General features: G+C 38.2%; 1 protein-coding gene across 2 annotated transcripts in view; it reads left to right on the top strand.

Annotated features, from left to right (window-relative positions):
- DNAAF11 (dynein axonemal assembly factor 11) overlaps positions 1-20419 on the top strand; it is a 58006-nt gene that overhangs the window by 20954 nt on the left and 16633 nt on the right. For both annotated transcript variants that reach the window (XM_069465964.1, XM_069465966.1), the window contains 2 exons: positions 1520-1589; positions 2288-2383. In XM_069465964.1, the coding sequence (XP_069322065.1) occupies positions 1520-1589; positions 2288-2383 (166 nt within the window). The remainder of the gene's footprint in view (positions 1-1519; positions 1590-2287; positions 2384-20419) is intronic.

Consider the following 20419-nt stretch of genomic DNA (forward strand, 5'->3'; position numbering starts at 1 on the left):
TAAAATCCGTCCATTCCCATGATTCTGTCTAAACAAATTAGGCTAAAATTCCTTGTTATTTTTATTGGCACATGGATGTATGCATGAAAGTTAAATTCATTCCTTCATGTATGTTTCTTGCCCTTTCTTCAGCAAATATCGATAGACTATCTACAATGTGCAGGTGACAAGGAGACTGTAACTGGCATATTCTAAATACAGTCTTGTTCTCTTGTCACAGCCCCATTTGGGGACATATAATAAATAGCCAGGCCTCTAATTCAAATGAATAATCACAAAGGGAGAAGAGTGCTGTCAAGGAATGGCTCAGCCCTCAGGGATGTGGAATAATGGTATGTGTGAGGTCTGGTGGTTGGTGGTGTGAGGGTGGTCAGAGAAAGGAGGTGACATGAGCAATGAAAATTGAAGGGTTGAAATAGCTTGTTCTGCAACAAACTGGCTGATTGTCTCAGGCAGAGAAGGGCCTTGCAGGTAAGGACAGATGGACACTTTAGGAGACCTAAACATGTAAAAGAACATGTAATCCATTAAAGTGGTGGATATTATACATGACGTTTAGAAAACCTTGTCTCTATTTTTATTGTAAAAATTTTTATTAAATAACATATCATAATACTTTATTAACAATAACACTATGTATGTATCTTCATAGCAATCTTAGGGGGTAGGCACTATTATTATCCTTATTTTACAGATGAGGAAACTGAGGCTTAGAGAGGTTAAGGATTGCGGTCCCAAGTAAAAAAGCAAGAAGGGGTGGAGAGAGTTCCCCATATGTCTCTGTGACTTTAAAGTCTATGCCTTTAACCCTCCCATTAGCTTATCTGCCTTAATGTTTGCAATTTTTGAATCAGCACTGCATTTTCTACTGTTCACAATTAGTATTTTAAAAATACATAAAAATAATTATTTGGCTAAATGCCTGATTTTATTGAGTGATGTGAAATCTAAATCTTTTATTTGCTCATGAGTCAAGGAGAGTAATTGCCACCTGATCTTGGGGTCAGTGCCATAAATGGAAGTCTTGCTTGTTCAGCAGGACGTGCCTTCAGGCGAGGGGAGAAGCACGCTAGTCTTCCAGGGGAGACGGTATCAGGGCAGCTGCAGAACAGCTGCAGGGGATCGAGAGCCGCCGAGGAAGCAGGAGCTGGTGGTTTCAGGCCTCTCGCAGAGAAGATTCAGCATTCCTGGCTATTCAAGTCTTAGGGGCTTAAAATAAAATATTCATGAAAGAACGTGGCAAGCTGTTTTTTGCAAACCTCTGGTGTTTCAGGCCTCAGATATTTTTGGGTTAGGGGCAATCAATGCCAAGTGTACTTGTGGGTCTAAAAATGAAAATGCTGATACATTGAATTTCCTTTGGTCTGGGGATTAATTTAAGACCACTTTTTAAGACCTGTTTAGCATGGAAATTTTAAACTTTCTTCATTTAAAATGGTCACATAAGTGTGAATTTGTACTTGTACTTCTTTAAACTTAATGCTGAAAATGATAGCGCTGTGTGTGTTTAATTTTGAAGGTATATGGATACCTCTTTAATTGATGTTGATGTACAGCCAACGTATGTGCGAGTAATGGTCAAAGGCAAGGTAAGTTTCACCCTGTAGACTATTACAGTTTCAAAAGCTAACACTTGAACTAAGCTGTATTGCCTTGATTTTTTAAAAAGTATTATGAAAATAGAAAAAGAGAAACCCAATGAGAGTGCTGTTTTTTAGGCACATGGTTTTATGCCATGGAATGGTATACAGTAGACATGGCTCCTGACCACTGTGTAGCTGGATAGAATTAATATTTTAAACCTGTGTCCAGCTGTTCCAAAGCTGATAACATGATCATATAGGTGGTAGCCTATGCATGAAGTTAAATATTATACTCATTCTAAATTGTCAATGATTTCTTTGTGGCAACTATAATTTTATTGGTTTTGAAATGGTATTTTTTGCTGATTCTGAGGATTCGTATAGTTTAGCTTGAAGACTTAGGGTAAATATATTGATGTTTTATAATAAGTTTTATTTATATTATAAATTACTTTTTAGCTATAAATGGACCCATGAGTGTTTCCCTGTTTGTAATTGATGACTGTTCTTTAGACTATTTGTTAGAACAGGTAAAATAGTTTGTGGATATCAAGCATAGCTCATATATTATTTTTTTCTTAATAATTCCAAACACATTTCTTAATTGAATGGTGTATCCTGAATTTGTAATGAAAATACCTCTTGAAGTAACCTTCTCTTGTAACATGTCCCCGCTCTTGATTACACCTCCTGCTTATTTTCAGCCATTTCAGCTTGTCCTTCCTGCAGAAGTCAAACCTGATAGCAGCTCTGCTAAAAGATCTCAGACAACGGGGCATTTGGTAATCTGCATGCCCAAGGTAAGTAATGTCATTTGGCTCAATTTCAAGGCTGGATGTGTTGGTTTCTGAAGGAACTTGATCTGTCAGGACTAATGATGACTTCTTATCAAGGTACTTTTTCAGTTGAGAGGACCAAAAAATCTACTCACACCACTCAGGTAGGAGAACAAAGGCCTGTGAGAGCAAAGAGATGAGACAAGGATATGGTTGAGGTGTGAGGTGGCTTATCCTTCCCTGAGAGAACTTAAAGAAATTAAACTTAAAACAATTGTGGCTGGACACGGTGGCTCACACCTGTAATCCCAGCACTTTGGGAGGCCAAGGTGGGAGGATCACTTGAGGCCAGGAGTTTGAGACCAGCCTAAGCACCATAGTGAGACCTCATCTCTACAAAAAATCTGAAAAATTAACTGGGCATGGTGGCACATGCCTGTAGTCCTAGTTAGTCAGGAGGCTGAGGCAGGAGGACTGCTTGAGCCCAGGAGTTTGAACTATGATCCAGCCACTGCACTCCAGCCTGGGCAACAGAGCGAGACCCTGTCTCTAAATAATAATAATGATAATAACAATAATTTGTCTATATGGAGTATCTGGATTCCTCATTACAGGCCATATGAATGAGTTAGGACTAGGATGTTTCCTATCGTAAGCTGCAGAAACACCAAATAAAACTGGCTTTAGCCATAAAGAAATGTTTCATTTCTTAAAACAAGATAGGAGAAGGTAGTGAGGGCCCCAGGAAGGTAGGGTCAGGGTCTTTCTGATATGTCAGCTTTGACCTCAGATTGGCTTCTTTCCATGAGATGTGTACAAGTAGTAACTGGGGCAACATATTTTCGTGTTCCTACCTTGCATGAAAAGAAAGAGAATCAGAGAAAGAGGCACAGAGAGAGGATCTCTCCCATCACCATGGAACAAAAGTTCCTCTGCACTGATTATTCCAATTCAGTTGAAGAGCCCATCAAGTCTTGACTAGCATCATCCTGAACAATTAAACCGATCTCTGGCCAAAGGGATGGTAGGACAGTCAGCCCTCTGTGTCCCTGGGTTTCAACATCCATGGATTCAACCAAAATTAAATCTGTACTGAACATGTACAAACTTTTTTCTTATTATGATTACCTAAACAAGACAGTATAACAATTATTTGCATAGCATTTACATTATATTAGGTATTGTAAGAAATATAGAAATTACTTAAAGCGTATGAGAGGATGTGCGTAGGTGATAAGCAATTACTGCACCAATTTATATCAGGGACATGAGCATTGGTGGATCTTGGTATCTGTGAGAGGTCCTGGAATGATCCCCCGCAGATACTGAGAGACGACTATACTCTGATTGGTTTCTATTAATCAGAACTCATACCATGAGCTACAGGTGGGTTCGACTTTGCCCAAGTCACTCAGATTTCAAAGGGGAAGACTAGATAAAACAGTTAAAATGAGGTTCTGCTGGTGGGGAATAAAAGGAAAATGGGGGTAGGAGTGTCTGCTACAAAAAGTATAAACTTGATTAGCCAGTAAGATTTTTATAATGACTTAATAATCTTGCATTTTCCTATAGCCAATTTCCAACAGATCGATGATAATCAATTATATATTTTTACTCTGAGATAATAAAACAGCAAATACAATTTGTTGTCAAGCAGTAAAATAACAAACACAACTGTAAGAACCTCATTGTCCTTGGTGACCACAACAAATTAAGGAAATACTTCTGTAATAACTAGAATATCCTATAGGGAAATCTAAGTGATAACATAATTACTAAAGACATTTGCATGACACTATGATCAGCAGCCTTTTTTTGTTATAACTTCTAATTGAATAACCAAAGATTAAACAGGAACTCTGCTATTTCCGAAAGGGAAATGAAGACATAGGATTTGTGTACCTTTTGCCGCATACCAGGTAATTGATGAGAAAACATCTATTGTCACTGCTTCTGAGTCTTAGATAAATGCAACATTCTGTTTTCATTTTCCTTTTTGTTTTTATAGCTGTCTAAATTTTTTGCATTAAAAACACATGAAAGCTTTAATAAATAGCTTATTAAGCAAAAAGCATTTTAGAAGTGCTTGGTTGAAGATGAGATAATTCATATAGAAAGACTGGGAATAGTTCTATTTTTTCTTTATTAATAAACTATAAATAACATTTTCCCTGGAGGGATATATTGTTTAAGATTTTAGACTACTATGTTAAAGTAACATTGATGTATAAGTTCATCATCTGCTATCATTATTTCTTTTAAAAGGTAGATAGTGAAAACAAACTTTAGGAAATAATTTATTGCCCAAAATTAGTTGGTTTTCATTCATAAGTAGTTATTTGAAAGGACTGTGAAACTCAAACAACAAAAGATTTTTCTTAAAAATCACCAAGTTAAAACACAAAACTCTAACTTCATTTATACTTACTATTAAAAATGCATATTATGGAAAACTAACATCTTCATAATTTCTATTGATTGAAACACTTTAAGTACTGAAGTTTAACCCACTGAGTATATTCTGTATTAGTCTAGACTTACTATAATAGTTTACTGTGAAATTGTGCAAGTCTGGCCTACATTATAATTATTGAGGAAAATTCCTGGAATTTTAAAGCATGTTGTAAGAATAAACCTAAGATTCTGTCATCAGAAAAATTGATAAAGAATCTGACATATATAGAATATTCTCATGTATAATATACACTATTATTATATGATATATATCACATTACATGTAAATGTATATATTTTATATATCACAGTTTATCAATTTTTATGTTATGTATCAATTTTTCTGTTATATATGTCTGTGATATGTGTGATGTTAACCAATTTTTCCAATACATATATATGCATGCATGTAAATATGCATATATGTATATATATGTACATATGCATATATTACACATATATGTACATGTACCTATATACATATATATATGTGATGGAATATTATTCATCCCTAAAAATGAATGAGATCTTACCATTTGCCATAAAGTGAATGAGCCTGAATGACATTATGCTAAGTGAAATAAGCCAGATACAGGAAAAAAAAAATTGCATGATATCACTTACATGTAGACTCTTAAAAAGAAATTCAAATATACAGAGCTAGAGAACAAAACAGTGTTTACTAGGGACAAGGGGGGTTGGGAGATGAAATGGGGAGATGAAGGTCAGAGGATACAAGCCGATATGTAGAATGAACAAGGCTAGAGATCTAATGTAAACATGAGGACTATAGATCATAAAGTTGTCCTGTATTTAGGGTTCACGCTAAATGAATAGATTTTAGCTGTTCTGGCCACACACACAAAAAAATAGGTAACATGTGAGATGATGGATATGTTAATTCACTTCACTATAGTAACCTTTTTACTATCTATGTGTGTCCCAGAACATCATGCTGTATACCTTAACTATACACGATAAAATTTATTTTTTTAAAAAGAAAATTATATAATTAGGATATCTTTGGCTCTGAATAACAGAAAACCCTGATTCAATGTGATTTAAATACTAAAGAAAAATATATTACCTCACCTAAAAAAAGAATCAGGTAGACACTTAGGTGTAATTTCAATTCATTCATAGTATGGTATTGTCAACATGTCCAGTAACATTTAGTACTTCTAGCAATATCTATTAATAAAATAGTTTTTAGTAGTTTTTAATATTGGGATACTCTGAATCAATTAAAAGAATATCAGATTTGTTGTTTAGCAGTTCCCTCTCTGTGACAGTATTTGTAAAGAATACTGTGAAGGGCTGATCTATTTGATTGTGCCTGTGCATGTGATGATTATATGTTTATTTGCGGAAATTCAATGATGAATGTTGTATACATTTTCTAAGGACACAAAATTTGTCATTGAACCTACAAAGGGCTATGATGTTTCTTATTAGATACTTCATTCAGCATTTTTTCATGATGTCAAATTGATATTTTTCTGTTTTCTCATCTCTAATGAGACTGGTTCTATACAGACTTGGTGCTGACCAATAGTCAAGTTTTATCAGTCTAAATCTGTCCCCTGGCACATGGGTCATGGCTATATTTTATGCTGCTGACATGTCAGCGGGTGCTTCTAGCTTAGCTCCTTATTCCAGAAGGCTTCACCTCATGCTAGCTTTGCAAACCTAGATGCTTCCCAACCACTGAGTGTGTGATATAAAATGGACTTATGCAATATGCAAATATCACAATCCCTAGCATGCAGCTGGGACTCCTGTCTCCATTCATCTTTATAGCTTAATTTGCAGGTACCCAAATGGCTCTCCCAGAAATCCATCTCCCACTATACCTCATCTACCATTTTATCAGGGATGGCTATCTATGCTGCAAGTGGCAAAAGGGGTGGTAGATGAAGAGGTACTCTGGCCATATCATAAAGGTAGCATCAGGCAATGGAGGCTCATTAAAAAAGGTGTATCTACATAGGGCACTTGCCAAGAGTGGAGTTCACAGGATTGGAAGTTGCTCTGGGTGAGTCAGTGAGTATGTGGTAAGTGAATGTGAAGGTTTAGCACTACTGTAGACTTTATAAACACTATACACTTCGGCTATACAAAATTTATTTTTTAAGTTTTTTTCTTCAATAACAAATAAACCTTAGCTTACTATAACTTTTTTACTTTATAAACATTTGTTTTTTTTAGCTTTTGATTCTTTCATAACATCAAGCTTAAAACATACACATATTGTACAGCTGTACAAAAATATTTTCTTTCTTTATATCCTTATTCTGTAAGCTTTTTTGTATTTTTAATTTTAATTATTTTTTATTTTTTAAACTTCATTAAAAACTAAGACACAAACACACACATTAGCCTAGAACTACACAGGATCAGGATCATCAATATCACTGTCTTCCATCTCTACATCTGGTCCCACTGGAAGGTCTTCAGGGGCAATAACACTTATGGAGCTTTTATATCATATTTTTTTTTATAAGTGGAAGGAGTATACTCTAAAATAATGATAAAAAGCATGGTATAGTAAATACATAAACCAGTAGCATAGTCATTTATTATCATCATCCAGTATTATATACTATACATAATTGTATATGCTGTACTTTTATATGACTGGCAGTGCGGTAGGTTTGTTTACAATGGCATCACCACAAACACTGACTAATGTGTTGTGCTTCATGACAGCTACAATTACTAGGCAATAGGAATTTTTCAACTCCGTTATAATCTTATGGGATCACCATCATATATGCAGTCCATTTTTGACCAAAACATCATTGTGTGGCACATGACTCTATGAGTACCACACCAAGTCACTTTTCCCATTTCATTCAGAGTTAAAGTCCTCTGATAACCTGTCTGTCCACACCCCTGTTATGTCTCTGACATAATCTTCTACCACTTCACCCTCTATAGTCATTCCAGCCACATTGACCTCCTTGCTATTTCACAAACATGATAAGCATCTTTCTACTCCAGGGTCTTTGCAGCTGCTATTCCCTCTACTGGAATGTCCTTCCCTGAGATGTCTTCATAATTTGTTCTCTTATCTCTTTCAGGTTTCTGTTCAAGTGTCATTATATCAGTCAGGCCTTTCCTGATAAATGTATTTAAAAAACATCTCCTCCCCTACCCCAGCATTCTATATCCCCTGTTCCTGCTGTATTTTTCTTCATAGAACTTATCACCACCAACAGTCTAAATATTTAATTGTTTGTTTATTTTTCTATTCTCCCCAACAAGAATGTAAGCTTCATGAGAACAGGGATTTTTGTCTGTTCTTGTCACTGGCACCTAGAACAGAGCCTAGAAAAGAGTGGGTGTTCAATAAACTTTTGTTGAATGAGTGAATACATTAAATGCATCTTTAAAATACTTTTTAATATTTACAACATGCGTCTCCCTTAAATTATTCTCCCTCCCAACCATTGCCTGATTGTTTTTCCAAGTATATTATTCCAGGTTAATTTTAAAAAGAGTTTATCAAATTCTGCCTCCAAAAAGGATATTGGAATTTTTATTGCCATGGATTTATAGACAGTGAAAAGAAATATTAATAATTAAGGGAATGGGCCCTGGAGCCAGTGAACCTGAGTTAAATCCCAATATTTCACTCAGCAGCTTTGTGACCTTGGCAAATTATTAATCTCTCTATGCCTCAGATTGTTCATCCATAAATTTATATTAATAATAATTCAGACCTCAAAAGGTTGTTTTGATGATTATGTAAATTAATGTCAATAAAGTATCTAGAACAGCTCTTGGGACATACTATATACTACATTAATGTTTACTGTTAATATTAGTCATTATTAGTAATTCATATTATTAAATAATTAATACTAACTGCTACTCATCAATATTGTTTTATAAAAATTAAGATTAAACTAAATTTATAGATTGTACTGGGAATGAATTGATATATTTACATTATCAAAATTGGATATCCGGTAATGTGTTTTTCCATTATTACTTTTATGTCCCTCAGAGGAGAGGGTTTTTTTTTTTTTTTTGATAGTTTTCTCTCTATAGTTGCTACACATTTTCTAAAGTTTATTTTAGATATCATTTATTTGATTTCAGTTTCTATTTTGGGTGGGATTATTCCCTATCACATTTTCTAAGAGTTTATGCTTGGCCTTCAGTCTGTTTATTTAAATGTGTAATGAGACTAAGTTATATGTACATAAATAATCTTTTCATCATCATCCTGGAGATATTTGTCATATGATCTCACCACAGTCCAACTTAACAAGATTTAACTGAAATTTTGCATTCATTGAGAGGCTTGTTGACTTGCATCAAATCATTAAATTAAATTCCCATCCAGATTCTCAATTGACAAGTTACAGGAACACTCCAAGAATATGCTTCATGATTTCCTTTGGGTGTTCTTTCAGAATAATTAACTGAGATTAAGGAAGTTGCCATCCAAACTGAACAGCAAAATATATTTATCACTTCAGTTGGTGAACATCTTGCTTGATTTGCTTATACTGACTGAGCACAGGAGGTGAAGGTCACATATTAAGGTCAATAAAACAGACCATACTTTTTAAAAAATGGTCTCAGACTCCCTTCTCCTTATTAGTTGGAAACATGTTTCACAGTACTTTCTCTCTACTCAGACATACTTGCAATATGCCTAACACAAGCTCACTTTTATTCTCTCTTTGTCAAATGGGTCTAAAGTGTTGTCGGATGGGTCTGTGGTGAAATCTTGCTAGGATTTCCTGTTCTATTCATACTTTCACTCTTTTATTTCTCATTATTAGCTCATTTCTAAAACTTCCAACACTGAAAAAAATGGAAGCTTCAAAAGATAATTTCCACATACTTCAGCCATCATATCTACTAATCTGCCTACATTGTGTTCCCTTGTTTGCCCTTCCTTCCTCCCTGAGTCTGCGAATGAACTGCCTGTGGTCTATGCAAACCTCATAGATGTGTATTGGATCCTATTTCCACTGGCCTGTGAAAGACTTTTTTTTTTTGCCTTTGGCAATTCTCTCCTCTCCGTACAACTTTGCTTAATCTCACCTCTCTGGATTTTACATTAGAAAATGTGCTGTCCCATATAGGAATAACATTTATCGGGCGTCAAGCAGATGGGAGCGGGGAGAAGAGGATGGGTATATACATATATAATGAGTGCGATGCACACCGTCTAAGGGATGGACACGTTTGAAGCTCTGATTCAGGGGGGAGGAGGGGATAAGGGCAATATACATAACCTAAACATTTGTACCCCCATAATATGCTAAAATAAAAAAAAAAGAAAAGAAAACGTGCTATTAGTTCACAATAGCAAAGATATAGAATCAACCTAAGTGTCCACCAACTGATGAGTGAATATATATGGACTACATATAAATATCTCCCCTATTTGTTGCCCTGATCCACTTTATTGCAAAACTCTTAAAACAGACATCTATATTTGCTGTTTCACTTCTTTTCCTATAATCTCTAAAACCAATTCCAATTAGGCATTTTCTCCTTCCCAGCCCCCGTCCACTGCAACATCTCTTTTTGAGGTCTCCAGTCATCTCCACATTACCAAATCCAGTGCTCATACCCCATCCTCCTCTTACTTGACCTTTCAGCAGACTTTTACACTTTTAATCAGTCCCTACATTTTTAGACCCTTGTTCACTTGGCTTTGGGCATAACACTTTCATTTAATTCTCCTCCTATGTCACCAGATACTGCTATTCACTGGATGTCCTTTGCCACTGGGTGCTTCATTGCTGGTTCTTTCTCATATCCAGGCTTCTGAAAGTTGGCATGTGCAATCATTCAATTCTAAGACCCCCTACTCTTCTCTGTTTATACTCAATCCCTACATAATCCCATCTAACCTCATGATTTTAAATAACATCTCTAGAGCTCCATCATCTGCTAATTGCCGAGGAAGTTGTACTGCATATTTGGAAAACATCTTCATAGTATCAGTACCTAACAAAGTGGATCTTTGCTCACATGATTTCCTAATGTGAATGCCACCACCGTAAGTGGGAGAAGCCACAAGTCATGGGGACTTAGCCTGTGGATGGGACAGAAGGGTTGACATCAGAACATCATTTTTGTCTATGGCACAAGACCCTCTGCAATACTTTCAGACATTTTCCCAAGGTGATGGTGATGAGACAGCTCAGGTCTTACTGTTGTTTACTATTTACTGCATACATTTGCATGTGTTTCTTCTCACACTAAAGTCCAGTTGCCAGGGCAACGAGGAATGGCATCTTGGTGATGGGGCTCTGACTTCTATCACTCTCACCCTGTGAATAAGCTCAGGCAAATGGTCCCAAAGTTCTGCCTGGCCCTCTCCTCCTGCCTTCCTCCTTCTCCTCCTCCTTTCCCCTGCTGAGGTCTCTCTCACAACATCTCCTCAAGGTCGGGCTGACCGACAGTGTTTCCCAAAGTCATTCAACTGACTTCTTGGGTGCTTTTGGCCAGCCTTGGCCCTTCCCCTCTGTCCATGACTGTCCTCAGTGCAGGCTGCTCTCTGACCACCATTCGTCCACATCAAGTGAGCATCACTGGGCCGTGTCACGTGTATGTCACGGAGTCCTTTCCAACCTTGACCTAGCCCTCTTGGACCTCCGCGTGTCCCATCCTGCCCACTGAGGCAGGGCCTACCTCCCGCCAGCCCCCACCCTAGGAGTTTTCTTCCTCAGAGGAAGGTGCCTACTTCTCTTTGACTTACTTATTCCTAAGATATGCTGAGAAAAGTGGAGCCTGGTGTTTATGACTTATCGGCCTCATTTGACTTCAGGAGAAAATAAGACTAATCCCTGCTACAAAGAAAAATATTTTCATAGCCACTTGACCTTTTCTTCAGGCATGTTTATAACAATATTTTTAGGAAAAGCATAAGAGACATTCTTCTCCATTTTTCCTCTTTGTATCTCTTACGAGGTAACCTCAAAGAGAAATATAAGAAATCTCCCCTATAGATGAAGAAAAAGAGCAGAGTGGTCAGACAAGAAGCAGAGTGAAACAGCAGACTTTGCTTGTTTATCTTTCCAGACAGTCTGAAGGAGAGGGGAGACAGCCTATGGCAAGAACCTGGAGAGGAAGGAGACGGGGTTGGGGGGGAAGCAGGCTCCCCAGAATTCAGGAAGGAGACAGCCTCGTGCTCCCAGAGCTTCCCTTTGTACACACCTGGGTAAAGCAGCTATTCTCAGGGAGAAGAGAAGAGGAAGAGAGAGCGGGCAGACCAGGATGTGTCGTGGTGGTGACTGCAGTAAATTCAGAAATAGGGCCTGGCTGGCCCTCATTCCCCAGAAAAACTGGAAGCATTTTTGCTATCCAGAAAGGTTGGTGGGAGTGTCTGAAAGAAAGACAAAGCTATGTTTCCCATTGTTGTAGAAATCACACAGAGTATGGGAGAGCCATCAGTAACAAAGAGAAAGCTTCAGGAGAGCCTTAGCTCTCCTGTCTCACTCCCTACATCTAACCCATCAGCGAACCCTGTGAGTCTATCTCAGAATATGTCCAGAATGGCCACATCTCACCAGCTCTGCCTTGACCAGCCTCGTCCCGCCATCACCCCTTCTGTATGGGGTTACTGTGGGAGCCTCCTTCCACTCCAGCCCTTTGCAGTGTGTTCTCAGCACTGCAGCCCAGGTGGTCTTGAAGCAGAAAGGAGATGATAACTGTGTCCCTCCTCTGCTCAGGACGCTCTGAGAGCTTCCCCTCGCTCCCAGAGCGCAAGCCAGCAGGGCCCGTGGCATTGTCGGCTGGCCCCTTCACTCCCTCCACCTGGTCTCCCGCCCCTTCACTGCTGTTCTGCCCGCCAGGCATCTCCCTTCCCAGGGCCTTTGCACTTGCTGTTCTCTGTCAGGAAAAATCCTCCCTGGGCCCTGAAGGGCTTGTTCTCTTACCTCCTTAAAGTCTTCCCTCAGTAAGGTGTTCCCTGACACCTTGTTTAATACTGCACCCCACTTCCCCACCCACCAAGGCTGCTTTGCTGCCTCATTTCCATTCACAGCACTTGTGTGCCATGTGTTTAGGTATTTGTCTGTTTGCTGTCTAAATCTGCCCCACTGTGGCCCCCCCACACACACACTCTCGGATGTAAGCTCATGAGGGCAAGGATCTTTGTGAGTTTTATTCACTGCTGAATCCCCATGACCTAGAAAATTGCTTGGCTTGTAGTGGATGCTCCATAAATGTTTGTTGAATGAATGAATGATAAGCAAGAGTAATAATGAACTTTTAAATATAAGTGGAAGTTGTTTCCCACTGAGACTATCTCTAGCAAGATTGTAAAAGGATATTTTCTTTTCTTTTTAAACATCATTATCATTCGTGATGTTTGTCCTAACTTAATAAAATACCATTTTCAATTTTAGGCTGCAGTGTGTGGATGCTTCTCTCCAAGGAACTGTCAGATAGGTTCTTCACAAATATGAAAGAATTTCCAAGGAACCAGTTGATAGTTAGATTGTTCTACTTTTCTTCAAAGCCATATAACTGTCTTATGTAACTGTCAATATTGATTTTACATACATATATATATATATGGAATGACACCTTTTAAAATTTTCATTAGACAACTTGGTTATCCTTGGAATCAAAACGGTACTCTCATCCTTCTTATTTTTCTGATCAGTTTTTCCAAAATTTAAATTTTCTTTGCTGCAATTATGCATTTATTTGAGATAGAATATACTACTTCAAAAATGCTTGACTTATACAGGTATTTTTATCTATTCAAAGATTTTTAAATAATGTGCCAATGGTAATTTACATATCTTCTAATATTATGGATAAGGACATTTTTTAAAATAGAAAAAAGATCTTGTTTCCTTAAAGATGTTGTTTTTTAATAGGCTCAGTGAATTATGTGTTTTTTATTAAAGTCCATCAGAACACAGTTAAGAAATAATAGAGTCTGGAATTTAAATATCACGAATAAATTTGGATATATATAAACCTCCTTTAATGCCAGGGGATAATAAAAAAATCTTATTGACTCTGAGGTTTTGTATTACTAATATTTCTTTCCAGGAGTCAGAACCTTGCATATTTAAATGTTAAACACCAATATTATGGATGATTAACTAATAAATATAAATACCAGGGATATGTAAAAAGATGAACAACTTACAAAGGAATGAATTACTCTGAAGTTGACACAAAGATTTCCAGAAAATAGAAGTCTATTTTAATTGTATGGCTGGGCCTCACTGCTCAGCACAACTAACATAGTCTGATTCATCGCTCCCCAACCCCCAAATCATATAATTGGCTGAATGGTACATATCTAAAGGACTTAGTTTGGAAGTTTTATGAAGAAAAAAATATGGGAAGGCATTTTTAGAAGTTGTTTATGAGGCATGGGTGTAGATGTTAAGTGTATATACTTAAGCAAAATGATAATGGGGAAAAGACATGCTACATACATAAATTATATGGGGTTATTCATATCAGATGAGGGAATTACTTTGCATGTTTGTGTTGATGCACGTGGGAGTCAGGTGCTAGAACTCAGAAATAGAAGACTTTATACAAAATTCTGAAAAATGTTAGAATAATAACAATAAATTATTAGTTACTCAATTAAAGTATTTAATTCAACAAAGATTTATTAATCACTTAATGTATACAAAGGACTGTGTGAATTACTGTGGAAAAGAAAAAAACGTGATACGGGTCTCTTAGGGCCTCCTTCCTTGTCCCTGGCTTGTTGAAGCCACTGACCATCACCCCCTACAGACTCAGATAGGCCTTTGCCCCAGTTTCTAAGTCCCAGTTTCAAATAGGCTCAGATTCTTGTTAAGTAGCTTTTCTTCTCTTCCACTTAGATTTGAGACTGTGTTGCTGGTTCACACACTAGTGTCATAGTCCCAACTGCCAGGATGTTCTACGGCTCCCTGAATGCCTTTCCCCTCCAAGTAGACCCAGCACCAGCAGCGCCCACCTATATGAAACTTCAGCCTGCCGAATTCCCACTTTCCCCCCATTTATAGACATAATAGGCAGGAATGGGCATCTCCAGGGGTCTTCTCTTTTAGTTTTAGTCTGTTACCATTCATTCATTTAGTATTAATATTTCATAAATTTTAATGAGTACCTACTGTGTGCTGGGAATTTACACTGGGTTCTTGGAAATGCAAAAAAAAAAAAAAGGGAAGATTTGCACTGAATTAGACACTCCAGGGGTCTCCTCTTGCAAAGTTAGGATGGAGGCTGTGGTACCTTCCTGATATGTTGCCTTGAACTGGAGACAACATGAGGGATTCTAGTTTTCCAGCCCCCATTACATCACTCACACGTTAACCCTCTGCTGCTATGACACTGTCATTTTTCTCTGAAGTATCTCAGTGCTCCTACATAAATAGTTGTAATGATTTTGAATAATGTTTCAAAAAGATCCAAAAAGTTATTTTACTTGGAGGAAATAGTACAGATTATATAAACAGAAAATTTTGTGATTTATAAAACTCAGATTAAAACATGAAAATAGGAAAATCATGGTTGGGGAGAATAAACACTTTCTCTATCACAATCCCAAAATATATACATTGTACTTTATTCATGTGGATATTCAATATAGATATTTTCAGAGAAAGGAAGAAGGTTTAATAAAAATGTATAGATTACAAAGCCTCACAGAGAGAGGCAAGACGGCGAACGAGAAGCAGCCCACAGGCACTGGTCTCAAGGGGAGGACTGAAAGTTGCAGGTGGATGCCCACCTACAGATGGGCCTTCTTGGAAAGAGGATTGTGACACATCAGAGAAGTGATGGGGGACAATCAGAGTGAAGGAGAAGGTGACAGGGTGATCCACTTGGCAAGATCAAAAGGTCCTTGGGGGAGGTGTCCACACATGGGGAAGGACAGGACAGGAGGAGAGAAACTCGGGACTCCATACTCCCCCGTAAACACTGTGGCCCAAGCTGTGGGGGGGGGCCCACCACTAATGCAGACCTTCAGACTGATCAGGGAGCTGCTTGGAGTCTGTGCAGCAACACTGCACTGGAGAGCAGACGCGGCAGGAACCTGGTGACCCCTGTTCCCAGATCACTGCAGCTGACACCACCCTGAGCTCTCAGGTCCAGAGCGCCTGGTCTACTCAGGGCTTAGCTTTGCTGCAGCTGCCTCCACATTGTCCCAGCCAGGCCAAGGAGGAAACAGGGAGAGTGGATGCTCTTGTGTGGCCATGACTGGGAGCCAAGCACCCCACTCCCTCACGGAGGAGTAGAGCAGAATGGGCACCGCAGACGCCACCTGAAAATACCTGTGTCAACTGCCTCAGCAGATCCTGGGCAGGGGGAGAGCCCTGGCTGCCCAGCAGCCCAGCCCCACATCCCAACCCCTGAGGCTCATGTGCCACTGCCACTGACCCCAAAGCCCCACCCTGAGGCTCCCACCCACTGCCTGGTGGGAACTACCCCTGCAGTCCAACACTCCACAAGGCACCTGGTGGCCACAAACCACCATTGCATCTGGACCTGGGTGGAGTGAATGCCCACAGTCCTAACACTCATGACTGCTGCCTAAATAGCTTCACCCAGCTGCCACTGCCACTGCCTTAGGGAGATCTGGGCAGAGAAATCTCCCACAATGCCAGCCTCTGTGGAGAGGGACTTGTGCATGCCCAGGGCCAAGCTTTCAACAGTGGCCTGGGGAACAACCCACCACTACCCACAGAGATCATTCAGCACCAGTTTGGACTGTGACAATCACAGAGGAACCAGACAGCACAGAATAGCTGCATTGCCTGCTCTCAGTGCATCTGCCCCTCTTCTGCCAAGTCCATCTTCCAGAGTAGGTCAAAAAATCGACCTTTCCTTCTTCTCACTGAGTAGGAGAGTTCCCAGCAAAGAACAGGTGTGCCACAAATCTATGTTCCTTGAGCTGAGAGAAGAGATGAGAAGAAACCAGCAAAAGAACTCTAGAAACATGAAAAAACAAGCTACTTTGAAACCCCCAATGGTTCATAATAGATCTACACCCACAGACCCAACCAAGCAGAAATTGTCATAATGTCAGAAATGGAATTCAGAATATGGATGGCAAATAAGATGAATGGCATTGAAGAGAAAGTGGAAAAGCAACACAAAGAAGCCAAAAAAATATTTTAGGACATCAATAAAAAAATTAAAAATTTGCTGAAGAGTTAGACAACATAAGAAAGGATATAAAAGAACTCAAAGAGTCATTTAGAGAATTTCAAAATACAGCAGAAAGCTCCATCAACAGACTAGACCAAGCAAAGGAAAGAATCTCAGAGCTTGAAGACATTGCTTTTGAACTATCTCAGTCAAAAATACAGAAAGAAGAATAAAGAAGAATGAACAATCACTCAGAGAAATATGGAACAAAGTGAAACAAGCCAACATACAAATTATGGGTATGCTTGAGGGAGAAGAAGAAAAAGCAAAAAGCATGGAAAACCTATTTGAGGGAATTATTGAGGAAAACTTCTCTGGTATTACCAGAGATTCAGATATCCAGATACAAGATGGTCATCAAACACCAGGAAAATTCACAGCAAATCAGACATCTCCAAGAAAACATAGTCGTCAACCTGGCCAAAGTCAAAATGAAGGAGAAAATTCTATAAGCAGCAAGACAACCACATCTATCAGTTTATAAAAGTATGAAATACCAAAGAAAAGATAATATTATGTATAAATTCATAAAAGTGTTTCAGAAAACTATTAAAACCATAATAGAAAAGAGGGAAATTACAGTTACAAAAGAAACGCAAAAGACATAAGAAATGACCAGGGTATCTTATAATAAAAATATTATATTTATTCATCTGATTATCAAACCTTTTTAAAATTCACATTGCTTCTTATTTACTTTTAAATAGATAATATATGTTTATAGGACAAAATTCAAAAATATTAAGTAGCCAATAATGCAAGGCAAACTTCTCTTTTATCCCTTTTTATTAACCATCTAGTTTCTCTTCCCAGAAGGAACCACCATTGCCAAATTCCTATCAAAAAACTTTTTTTAATTTAATGATAGTGAGGGTTCAATGAAAGAGTATTTTTATAAACTGATAGAGGAAACAGGAAATTATTTAATCTTTTTAGAAATAAAATTGTCAATATATGTGAAATGTATGTTATTACTTAATAATTCTAATTTTGGACTCCTAACAAAATAATTAGATATATCATACAGGTTTATGTACATGGTAGACACCACAGTATAATTATAAAAAATTGGAAACAAACTGAATATCCAAAACCAGTCCATTAAATGACAGTGCAGTACAGACATAATATGGAATATTATACAATTATTATCTCTCATCTATAGATCAGCGTATATAATTTTGAGTGGCAATGTAAAATACTCCATCAATGCTATAACCATTTTTTTCTAGCCTCACCATAGCATCCCAGCACCTAGAACAATTTCTGGAACACTGTAGCCATCCAGAAATGTGTGTTGTATAAACGAATTGCATCCAGAAAAGCCTGGAAGCTGTGAGATTGGCTAGAACTGTTTGCAAAAGTTACCTGATCCTAAAAATCACCTGGAGAGAGCTTGTTAAAAACTAGATTCCCAGGCCACTGCAGATTCCACATAGAAGGTGTGGGAATCTGTGTTTTAACCAGTACCCCAAGGTTTTAGAAATACAGTGTAAATCAGATAGGTTCTGAGGAAAAACCAGGAAATACTTGAGTATGGAAATGTATAGAGTACAGATTTATAAAGAAATTTATTACATAGGAGAAATTCAGGAAAGATATTACGCAGGTAATAGCAGATCCGAGAAGCCAAAGAGGGGAGAAAATTTGTAACATCAGGTCACTACCACTCCTGGGACAAGGAGGAGGTGGTGTTGACAGGAACCAGGCACTAGGGTCACCTGGAAGAAACCAGAACCGCAGTAACCCTCGTGGACAGGATCTGGAGTCACAGGGTAGACTCCACCTCTGCTGGCGAAGTTGCTCAGGTAGACAGGGGTGATGGGAGAAGTGCCTGGAGTTCTCAGCCCTCCACCTTTCTCTGGTGCCTCTGTTTGGCCAGGGTTAGCTGAAAGCCAGGGGACATGGGAAGCTGGATAGTGAGACCTGCAGGTGTCTGTCTTCCTGTTATACCGAGCTGAGCAAAGACAGGGTAAGAAGGACAGGAGGGCACATAGGCTCAGCACCTGTACTGTAAATTAAGACACCATGTCACATGAAAATCTTGCAGAGAAGAGTGTAAAATTCAGTAAGTGTTAAATTCTTTTTAAGGAAAATACTCATTTAACTTTCATGTTAACTTCATGTTCTTCCACTCTGGGACAATTTTGGATAATGGACTGTATTTCATGCAGATAATCCTTTTGCAGAGAATGCATGAATGCTAAGTGATCTTGAGTGCAGAGTCCCAAACCTACCTCCTGGGAGACAGTGGTCAGCTAGAGAAATGTATGCACATCAGTGGTCTCTAGGCAAACCAAAGCCCAACAGAGCAGCAGAATTACCCAACAATTCAAATGTGAGAATTCTTAGAATCAATTTAATGGCCATTATGCACATTTAGATGGCTTCCCTGTAAGATTGTGTGTCCTTACTATCTAGAATGGGGTTGGGTGAGGGAACAGAAACCTGACTAAAATAGTCTTAAAAGAAGGAAAAGTAACTATTTAGTTAGGAAAGTGACACTTTTTTCAACAGCTGTCACTCCACCGGACTTAGTATTTTTGTTCACATCAGACACCTTGTCTAATGAAAATAAAGACGAATGTGTAAAATATATAACTCCTGAGCTGAAGTAAGTAACTGTATCACCTAGGTCTAGGGGAAAAGCACCACAAAGATCCCATCACCTCTTGTGCAAAGTCCAAGCACCTTGAAACAAATTCCCCAAGATCTGACCTTTGCCCAGTCCTTCAGCCTCATCTCCATCTACGACCTGCCTAATATCTTGTGCTGTTTAATGTGATCATGTACTTTTCCTGTCTTTGCTCATGCTTTTTTTCTCTCCCTAGAATGTTCTTCATCCTCTATGTGACTTCTATTTTATGAAATATTCCTACTTATTCTTCAAAGTTCATATGCAACCTGACATCCTCCAGTAGGCCTTCTTTGATTCCTGCTTCTGTCCCGCCCAGTCGGTATCCCTCCCTTGGGTTCTGTACTAGTCTATCATCTGTCAATTGCACTGTCTTCAAAGTATTTTAACTGTTTATATGTCTTTCTCCCTCATGAGTTGATCAGGCATAATTTTTTTTAATCTATCATTCCATATCTGCTACTTAATCCTTTGCTAGGCACATAACATATCCTCAGTAAACATTTCTTTGAGCAGATTTAATGGAGGTGATAGTTGAAATGGTGAGAAAAAATGAAATTTCCAAGAGAAAGAGAAATTTGTTGTGATTTTCATGGACACTGTTATTTAAGAAGCCAAGCTAAATTCGTAGGAAAAAGTTAAAAGTTGATTGTTTTATGTTCTCTTTCTCAACAAATATCTCTGATTATATTCTGTTTTCTTTGTGCATTCACTCTTTTAATTTACAAGTAGCAAGTCTTCATCTGAAATGGAGCCATTGTTTGTTCATTCTTATATAAATTCATATCAATAACTATTCAATTGAAATATATAAAATC

Source organism: Eulemur rufifrons, chromosome 3 (genome assembly GCF_041146395.1).
Source record: "Eulemur rufifrons isolate Redbay chromosome 3, OSU_ERuf_1, whole genome shotgun sequence".
NCBI lineage: Eukaryota > Metazoa > Chordata > Mammalia > Primates > Lemuridae > Eulemur > Eulemur rufifrons.